The sequence below is a fragment of the Perognathus longimembris genome, chromosome 15 (assembly GCF_023159225.1).
Source record: "Perognathus longimembris pacificus isolate PPM17 chromosome 15, ASM2315922v1, whole genome shotgun sequence".
NCBI lineage: Eukaryota > Metazoa > Chordata > Mammalia > Rodentia > Heteromyidae > Perognathus > Perognathus longimembris.
In genome coordinates, this window is record NC_063175.1 from 19,926,825 (window position 1) to 19,937,469 (window position 10,645).

General features: G+C 35.4%; 1 protein-coding gene across 5 annotated transcripts in view; it reads left to right on the forward strand.

The window, feature by feature from the left end:
* The window catches only part of Rbbp8 (RB binding protein 8, endonuclease), an 85,128-nt gene extending 74,756 nt beyond the window's left edge, over positions 1–10,372 (forward strand). For 4 of the 5 annotated variants that reach the window (XM_048363145.1, XM_048363146.1, XM_048363143.1 and 1 more), the window contains 5 exons: positions 1,405–1,548; positions 2,411–2,480; positions 4,742–4,838; positions 8,236–8,377; positions 10,097–10,372. In XM_048363145.1, the coding sequence (XP_048219102.1) occupies positions 1,405–1,548; positions 2,411–2,480; positions 4,742–4,838; positions 8,236–8,377; positions 10,097–10,194 (551 nt within the window). In that variant the 3' untranslated portion in view covers positions 10,195–10,372. Of the gene's footprint in view, positions 1–1,404; positions 1,549–2,410; positions 2,481–4,741; positions 4,839–6,424; positions 6,484–8,235; positions 8,378–10,096 lie in introns of those variants that run through there. The other variant, XM_048363147.1, reaches the window with a different exon arrangement.
* The last annotated feature ends 273 nt before the right edge of the window (positions 10,373–10,645 follow it).

Below are 10,645 nucleotides of genomic sequence, written 5' to 3' on the forward strand. Positions count from 1 at the left end.
AATGTTTTAATTACATACATACATTTTCTTAAAGTCTTAATGAGTAACCACTCTAATGTTACAACTTACAGTATTCTTAGAGTCTTATTTTTAATATACATCCCTACTTAAATCTATTCACTGAAAGAACACTTTTCACAACAGAAACCTATATGGTAACTATTATGTTTTGTTTTTTTTAATTGCCTTTACAGACTTTATATATTACAGTTTGTTACCAACTTAAACTCACTGAATGTAGACAGCACACAACTAACATTCTTAAATTCATCTTACACATTTTTCTGTAAGCACTTTATACATCTATGTGTGAACACATAGATGTTCACAAGAAAGCCAATAGACTCCACATGTAAGAGTCATCTTTTAAAGAAAGCCTTTAAAAGGCTCTTTAAAGATCTTGCCTTATTACATGTCCAGGTATGGTAGCTCACACCTAAAGTTCTAGCTAAGCAGGAGGTAGAGAAGTAGGAGAATATTGGTCTAAAGCTAGCCCAGGCAAAAATGAAGTACTGTATCTGAAAAATAGACCAAAGTGAGCTGAGTACAGTTGTTCACACCTATCATCCTAGCTACTCAAAGGCACAAAAGTCTGAGAGACTCCATCTCAACCAATAAAAAGTTGGACAGGGTAATGTGCAACTGTATTATCCAAGTTATAATGGGAAGCAAAAATAAAGTGTTACAGTCCTAGTACATACAAAGGCAGGAAGTGAGAGACTTTCTCAAAAATTACTAGTGAAAAAGAGAGCTAAAGGTTGTATGGCTTAGCAGTGTTACCTACTTAGCAAGCATAAGGCCCTGAGTTCAAACCTCAAGACTGTGTCTCCCCCCTGAAACTCTCATTATATTATTTTGTAATAGCTACTACAAATTTCAATTTGTTTCATAAAAAGCAAAGAAGTGCCTGGCACTAGTGGCTCACTCCTGTAAACCTAGCTACTCAGAATGCTGAGATCTGAGGATTGTGGTTTGAAACCATCCTGGGCAGGAAAGTCTGTGAGACTTTTTTTTTCTTGGCCAGTCCTGGGCTCGAACTCAGGACCTGGGCACTGTCCCTGAGCTCCTTTTGCTCAAGGCTAACACTCTACCACTTGAGCCACAGTGCCACGTCCAACTTTTTTCTGTTTTGTGGTACTGAGGAATGGAACCCAGGGCTTCACACATGCTAGGAAAGCACTTTACCACTAACCTACATTCCCAGCCCCTGTGAGACTCTTTATCCAGTAAACGGCACAGAAAAAGCCAGAAGTGTCACTGTGGCTCAAAGTGGTAGAGTGCTAGCCTTGAATACAAAGCAGCCCAAGCCCTGAGTTCAAGCCCTGTGACAGGCCAAAAAAAAAATGCAAGAGTTTGCTTGTTCTAAGCCAAAGTTTTTTGTTTGTTTGTTTTTTTCTCACATAGATGGAGAAAGAAAAATGAATGATAGCTTGGATGATATGTTCGATAGGACCACACACGAAGAGTATGAATCCTGTTTGACAGATAGCTGCCCCCAGGTAGCAAACGAAGAGAAGGAATCAGTGGCTGCCTCCAAGAAACCAAGCAGTAAGACTGTTTTCTTTTTATGCCTTTTTCCTTACACTGCATTCACTACGCTAAGTCATTTAAACTAATTAACAGGATTGATAAAATATACTAAAGAAGTTTCTTGTATAAATTACTTTTTCAATTACTTTTTAAAATTTTGAGACAATTTCAGATTGATGGAGGAGTTTCAAAAAGCAGCTCAAAGGGTTCTCCTGTTATTTACTTACCTCCCCTTTATGAAACATTTTAGTCACCTCCCCTTCATGTCCAGTCTAATACCCTGGAAATAGGACTATCTCCAAAATGTATTTTATATCACTTTTTCCATTTCTGCAGCCTTGACCATCCTAGTCCTTTTTGCTTTGGTTATTTTTTAATTAAGGTCTCAGTGTTATCCAAGGCTTGGCAGTCTTGGCAGTCTCTGCTTACCAAGTAGCCAAGATTGCAGGTATGATCCACAATATCCTGCCTAACAAAATTCTTTATAATCTTTTAATTTTCTATTCATAATCTACTTTAAAGACATATTGTCAGATTCAATGAATAGATAACTAGGACATACTAAAAGCTGTTTTTTTCATGCCAAGTATTAACAACAGATGGATAGTTCTTTTAAAATAGAAAATATTTTCTGAGCTGTAATTTGTAGTAATAATAGTAACTGAAAAACACAAACAGGATCCTCTTCATTACTGAAATGAAAAAGAAGAAAAATAGTGATAGAAATTTTAAATGAGTTGGCTTATGGGCCTATGGTGTAAAATTCAATAAATAGGTAAGTTTTGGTATATGTTAGGTTCTTACCCCCTCCCCCAGTATACTGTTTCTTAATAAATTCTGTGGTAACTTTGTGATAAGCTTGTTTTGTTTATGGTTTTAGCACATGGTGATAAACAAGAAAAGGTCAAACAGAAAGCATTTGTGGAGCCATATTTTAAAGACAATGAAAGGTAAGTGTCTTAATATCAACAAGTACCAACCAAGTAGAAGTACAGTGGAGCTGTCTTTGTCAGAGTAGCTATGAAATTGCTACTATGTTTAAACTAGAGGAGTTATTTAGAATCAGTCGGGTAATGTATAATATATAATGTATATTCCTTACACGAGAGGACAAGGCAGAAGGATCCCAAGTTCCAGGCCAGGCTAAGCAATAGAGTGATTTTGAAGTCAACCTGGGCTGTTTAGTATGACCCCTATCTCAAAAACAAGCAAAAAAAAAAAAAATAGAGTTGTTTACTTAGATCATAACCCCAAAAATGAACTCAGAAATAAAAATAACCAGTTTTACATGTAAGAACATTTTTACCAATGGCAAGAAGCTCAGTAAACTTTTTAGGTGATGCTTCATTTGAAGTCTACTATGAATGATAGTCTGTTCATGATTTTCCCACTTCATTGTAGTATACTTCAGAAATAGAGATTAGTATTCAGAAAAAAGGGTTTAGCCAATATATGTTCTACAAAAGCTTAGAATTTCACAACTCTGAAAAATATATATATATGACTGGGAAAATATATTTTATCTGTTTTTTGTTTCCCTTTCTAAAGTACATATACTGCTTTAGTTCTTTTTTTTCTTTTTTTGGCCAGTCCTGGGGCTTAGACTCAGCCTGAGCACTGTCCCTGGCTTCTTTTTGCTCAAGGCTAGCACTCTGCCACTTGAGCCAGAGCGCCGCTTCTGGCCATTTTCTGTATATGTGGTGCTGGGGAATTGTAACCCAGGGCCTCATGTATAGGAGGCAAGCACTCTTGCCACTCGGCCATATCCCCAGCCCTGCTTTAGTTCTTGTGTTAAAACATGTATAACCTTTATAAACCTATACCTGGAAACAGCTATTAAAGCTTCTTGAAGAAAAGTGCTAACTAAAGGGGCATGAGATTCACATGTTATCACAAAGTCATTTAAAAATACAGTTTTGGAAGTAGAGCTGTGGCTCAAGTGATAGAGTGCTAGCCTAGAGCATAAAAACTCAAGGACAGCACCCAGGCCCTAAGTTCAAGCCCCAGGATTGGCACCAAAGAAGTCAGTTTTTGTGAGTCAAACTGTTCAAGCTTACTGAATATGTTTCTATTAGAAACAAGTACATAAATGATTATATACATAACTATTCATTTACCAGGCCTGTAAGTATTATGTACTGAGCTTTGCAGAGCTTCGTAAAGTATACTATTTTTTTTTTTTTGCTTTTTCCTTCTCAAAGTACTCCATGGTAAATGCTATACCACATTGATCTGTATCTCAGTGGTTCACAGTAGGACCTGAACCATTTACAGACAAATGATAATTCTGCCTGATGATATTTTGAAGTGTTTAGGATGGAGTAAGGAAGAAAAAAGAAATACTTCTTCTAGTCAAAGTGCCAAAAGGCATACAAACAGATTAATTCATTCTAAGAGAGGAATAGGAGTAGGTTAAGTGGGCTCTTAGTAGTTGGAAATTGAGGCATTATTCTTTTTCGTAGGTGTGTTATATGGTATTACTTCCTGAGCTTAATAATAAGCATTCATTTTTAAGTGTTATTGTATTTTACCTTCTGACCTTTATTATTTTCAGGCAAAGTTAAACTATTGATTAGAAAAAAATCTATAAAAACCAGAGGGTTGGGTATGGTGGCACACATCTATAGTCCCATCTATAGGGGAGGTGAAACGGAGGATTGTCATCTGAGGCCAGCCCAGGCAAAAGCGCAAAGCTGTAATTGAAAAACAAACTAAAAGTAGAAGGACTGGAAGTGTGGCTTAATTGGTAACAGTGCTTACCTAGCAAGCATGAAGCCCTGAGCTCAATCCCCACTATCACTCTCCCACCCCAAAATATTGGACATATATAGTAAGCACTTAAAATTATTTGAGCTGCTACCATTGGCTCACACCTATAAGGTTGCTACTAAGGAGACTGAGATCTGAGGATATATTAATTTTCTTTGAAATATTACTTCTCATAGAGATAATAATATATTATTTGCATATACATTTAATTTATATATATTTGTATTTATAGATATGTTCATATCTGTAGATGAAATATATTTAATAATATGTATAGTATATATAAATAGTATATTGCCTATATGAGAAGTAATATTTCAAAGAAAATTAATATGTTTTTGAGATTATTTCTCTCCTGAACTCTCAGCTTTGTTAACTCATATTTTAAACAAAAGACCTATATGGTGGCAAATTGGTTAATTTTTAATTCATTTTCCTCTAGAGAAACTAGCTTGCAAAATTTCCCTCATATTGAGGTTGTTCGGAAAAAAGAAGAGAGAAGAAAATTGCTTGGGCATACATGTAAGGAATGTGAAATTGTGAGTACTGATGCAAAAAAATTTTCTTAAAGTACAGCTTCATAAAACACAAATGCATGATTTTAAAATCATAGCCAGGGACTCACATGTAATCCCCGCTAACCTGGGAGTTAGAGATAGAAGGATCATAGTTTAAGGCCAGCACAGACAAAAGTTAGGAAGACCTTATCTCAACAACAAAGTTGAGAGTGGTGGTATAGTCCTATAATCCTCACCATACAGGAATCCTCAGCATGGGAAGAAGGATCATGGTCTTAGGATAGTTGAAATACAAAATTTGAGGCCCTGTGTAAAAAAGAAAAACACAATAAAAGCATAAAAGAACATAGTTGAGAGGTACAGTGCTGAGTTCAAATCCCAGTACTTCCTCCCCACCACCCCCAAATTACAGATACAAACCACATTTATATCCAGAAACCTTGTTTGAGCCAGTAATAATACAAAGAATAAGAGTACTAATTATGATGGGAAAGATCTGAACTGATAAAAATGAAAGCCCTCAATTCTCATAGACTAAAAGAGTCTGAGGCCTAAACCTTAGTTGCATGCCCATTTTTGCCATTTTTCTTTCCCATATTTATTTGCAAAGGTGTCTATATGTGTACTATTGGGGGAAACGCTGATGTTTCACTAGGAAACTTTACTATATTCTTTTTGCTAACACACTTAGGAAATTAGATTTACTTGTTTTGTTTTTTTTTAAGTAACTGGTGCTGCTGTATCACCACCATCATCTTCCTCCCCTATAAACATTCTTATTCCAAAACAAAATATGATGAATAAGCTTTTCTTCATCCTTAGGACACTTTATATTTTTGCTCTTATATGTTGATGTCTTAGATGCTCAAGTTGTAGTACTTACTGTCCTGTTAGTAAATCGTGCCAGGCAGGTTCTTCGTTATCTGAAAATATGCTATGGTTTTTTTTTTCCTTATTACCCATTAGCTGTCAGATCCCTGCCTCTAGAAACTAACTTCCCTGTTTAGAGTTCCTTTTTAACACTTGTGAGCTAGAAAACTTTATAATCAAGCAAATTAAGATTCTCAGTGAAAGAAAATATATATTTCAGTGCAGGTAAGCATTTCACAAAATTATGTTCTTAGACACAGTGGGAATATAAATTGAGATTACTATTTTGAAAAGCTGCTTGGCAGTACAAACAAACCACCTTTGTCATGAATTTTTATAACATAGATTGAATGTATTCTGATTTATTAATGAAAGAACATGGTCTGCATGAGCCTTTCCAGTCTTGTTTTGTTTTATGCCAGTCATGGGGCCTGAACTCATGGGGCCTGGGTGCTGTCCTTGAGCTTTTTTGCTCAAGGCTAGTGCTGTAACACTTTAGCCACAGTGCTGTTTCCAGTGCCTAGTTAATTGGAGAACAGGGTCTCACAGACTTACTGCCGAGGTTGGCTTTGAAATAAGTTTGATCAGATCTCAGCCTCCTGAGTAGCTAGTATTACATTCATGAGCCACCATTCCCAGGCATACACTTTCAACAAAATGATGAATGGTCTTTCTTTTTACTAATGACCTTTAAGAATGAAATTTAATTAATGTCAATTTCTACCAAAACCTTTCTGTGTCTTCTTAGCTTACTAAGAAACTGAACCCCAGCAGTGGAGCTCACTGAACACAGAAGAAAATGAACTATACTACTCATGGGTGGAGACAGGAGGGAGGGACTGAGAGAGAGTAAGGGAACAGAAGACACCAGACACCGTATGAAAGGAAATGTCCTCATTGCCTGACTCATGTAATTGTAATCCCTCTATACATCACCTTTATAATAATAAAGTTAATTAAAAAAGAAACAATGTGAATGTAGCTCAGTGATAGAATATATACATAGCACACATGCAATCCTAAGTTCAGCTTGTAGAAAGAAAAAGAAAAGAGGCAATACAAAATTATTGTCAAGGAGAAGAAACTCTCTCATTCCTCCTCCACTCTTCACCTAATCACTGTTACAACCTCACTAGCTTATTATTGTTTCTCAGGCATCTTTTCCTTTGGTGACACTGTTGTTCCCAATCATTCTCTAAAACCATCCTATCCCAAAGTCCAGACTAAGCTTATAAACTGGGGCAATGAGAATGCCAGAAAAAGATATCTTAAAATGAAAAAAATAAATAAGATATTTCAGAAATTCTCTGAAAGCATGTATACAAAATTTAAATGTATTTTAAAATTTAAATTTAAATCCTAGTCCTAAATCTGCCCCTTTTAGTAGGTTGATATCTGGGGAAATTACTGCTTAGGTTTTCAGCTTCTCAAAAGATAAAATGAAAGATCCCTGGATAAAATGGCCCTATAATCTGTTCTATTGGACTATAAACTTCTGCTTTGTTTCTTGAGGTAATGAGCTTGAATACCTATACACTTCTTATACAAGCTTAATCCATGTTAACATGAAGTTCAGATTGTCTGTGATCACCACTACAAGAATAATATGCCCTGTGTGTGTATGCATGTGTACTCATGCGCAGTGGGGCTTGAACTCAGGGCCTGGGTGCTGTCCCTGAGCTCTTTTGCTAAAGGTTAGCATTCTGTCATTGAGACAGCTCCACTTGCAGCTTTTTGCTGGTTAAAGATGTCTCGGGCTGGGGACCACATATATAGAAAACGGCCAGAAGGGGCGCTGTGGCTCAAGTGGCAGAGTGCTAGCCTTGAGCAAAAAGAAGCCAGGGACAGTGTTCAGGCCTTGAGTCCAAGGCCCAGGACTGGCCAAAAAAAAAGATAAGTCTCATAGACATTCCTGTTCTGGCTAGCTTTAAACTACAGTTAACGTATCTCAGCCTCCCAGGTAACTAGGATTATAGACGTGAGCCACTGGTGCCCAGTGTAGTATGCTTTTATCCTAGTCTTAAAATAACAGCTTAAAGGGAAAAGTCCTGGGTCCTGGAACATATAAATGTAAATGTTTAGTTTAAAAAAAACCATAGCAAGCCAGGCACCAGTGGCTTATGCCTGTAATCATAGCTACTTAGGAAGTTGAAATCTAAGGCTCACAATTCAAAGCCATCCAAAGCAGGAAAGTTCATGAGACTTATCTCTAACTAACCACCAAAAAGCCAGAAGTCAAGCTGTGACTAAAGTGGTAGAATACCAGCCTCCAGCCTCCAGCACAAAAGCCCAAGGATAGTGGCACCCAGGCTGAGTTCAAGTTCCTTTTCTCATTTGTGAAATTACATAACACAGACCAATACCAGTACTGATTATTTTTTGTAATCAATACTAAACTGTTATCTATTAATATTATCAGTAAATATTATTACCTTAGAATGCTGAATTTTTTAGTAAATGACCTTTATCTTCTAATTTATAGTTAGACGATACACACAATCTACTATTCCTAAATAAAAAAAAAAACCTTACTAGTTCTTATTGTTAGTATTATGCAGATATGCCTGAAGAAGAAAGAGAAAAGAAATTGGCTTCCTGCTCAAGACATCGATTTCGTTACATTCCACCCAACACACCAGAGAATTTCTGGGAAGTTGGTTTTCCTTCCACTCAGACTTGCATAGAAAGAGGTAAAAATATAGATTGTAACATGATCTGTTCTAGTTGGAACATTAACTCTTTTTCTATGTTATTCCTTATTTTCTGTTTCAGCTTGGGTACTACTTCCATGCCATACATAAAAATAAATTCCCATATATAAAAGGCTTACCTTGATTCTTCTGTTAATTGTATTAGACATTGTTTATGATCACTTTAATGTAGTTATGTATATATTAGCCCTCTATAACATTCAAATTTCAGAAAGAAATTTCATTCTGTCATCAAAATTACTTTTAACAGAATACAAGCTTCACAGAACTTCCGTTGCTAAAGTTGTTAAAAAAAAAAAAAAGAGGTTGAATTTTCTATTTGAAACCTCACTTACACAGAATGCTGAGCATTTATAAACCATGTCCGAATTAAATATGGATGTCAGTTAGGTAGTTGGCATGCTGCTAGTTTCTTCACATTTGGTATTTTATGTAACATAATTTGAAAATACATGTAACTTTCAAGTAATGTATAAAAAGTCACAAGTCAGGATTTTTCTTCTGTCTTACCACCGTTATCATTCACAATATCACAGTTCTAAAAAAAATATAGTTACACTGAGATTTATGAAAATGTGAGATGTTTTGTGAATTGTGATGTCAAAATATAGTGTTCAGAATATTAAAGTTTATGCTATTTCATTAGTGGCCTTTGTAAGTTATAAACATCTAAAACAATTTTACCCATAAGAAAATAATATATTAATGAATTTAAATCCATAAAATCACCACTTAGACTTTTTGCTCAACTCTTGCCATCTTTTCCCTTTTCAGTTAAGAATTCTAAAGATCTACTTATCTGACAAGAAATTGTGGGTATCTTCTTCACTTTTAGAGAAACCTTAAGATAATTAAGAGATTTACTTTTATCCAAAAGATACAAAGTCTCTGATAGAAAGTATTTTTCACTTTCCTCATTATAGCAAGTTAGCTTAAGTCCCTTTGACATGATCTCTCTGCCTGCTTATCACAGAGAATCAAACAATCCGACTAGAGTCTGTTTTCTTTTTTTTTTCTTCTTCAAATTTTTATTATCAAACTGATGTACAGAAAGGTTACAGTTTCATACGTTAGGCAATGGATACATTTCTTGTACAGTTTGTTACCTTGTCCCTCTCCTCTTATGGTCCAGAGGTATGGCAGGCCACAGTCCTCCCTTGAAAGTTAGGTGATTGGAGACAACCTTGGGGAGAATCTGAATGTGTGAAGAGTGTAGAGGCATGCCATCCAGTGAAGTAGCTACTTACATAAAACTTTTTTAAATTAGCACTCAGGATTTATCCATAATAGTATTTTGTGTTTAGCAGTTTGTTCCAGTTTGTAACATATGGGAAACAGAATAGGAAAATGCCTAAGAGTTCTCAGTACTAGAATTAGTGCTTGTACAGTTCTTTGCATTGTGACCCTGAACTAGTTATTCAGTTTCTCTGGGTTTCAGTTACCTCACCTGTGAAATAAACACAGTAGAAGCTACTTCAAAGGAGTGTAAGAGTTATCTGAGACAATGAATAAGCATTCAGTAAATGCTTATTGTTTGTATTTTTAGTGTGCAAGAGACTGAGTAAAATCATTCATCAGTCACAAAATCTAGAACCATGTAAACTTAGAGGACATTACATAAGATAAATATTCATTAGATATGTGCTAAAAATGCATATTGCCAATATAGTCTTCTAAATTTATAATGTTTTCTTTAAGGTTACATTAAGGAAGATCTTGATCTTTGCCCTCGTCCAAAAAGACGGCAGCCTTACAACGCAATGTTTTCTCCAAAAGGCAAGGAGCAGAAGACCTAGATGTTAAAGCAAAACCAGATGATTGAAGACAGTTTTTTGCATTTTAGTTATTTATAGTTTAAGGTGGTATCAAACATTGATTTTTTTTGATCTTCTGTAAATTGATTTATAAATCAGTTTTCTATTAAAAATGTTTTTAAGTGGCATTTTCTACCACACAAAAACTATTTAGAATGTGGATATGTTTATGTTGTGTTTTCTTGCTTTTGCACCTTGTTTTAAACCAATGAGGTAGTTCCATTTTGCATTCTTATTTAAGGGTTTTTATTTACTTTATTTGATAATTACAATTTTGAAAATATGGTATTGGAATTGTGATTTCTTTCATGCAAACTTAAAAGAATTAGCTTACATTTGTTATATGGGTGAGGGAAAGAGAGTTTCATTGTTACATTTCCACAACTTGTAATATGGTGTATTCCACTCAATCTCACCCACTTTATCACTCTCC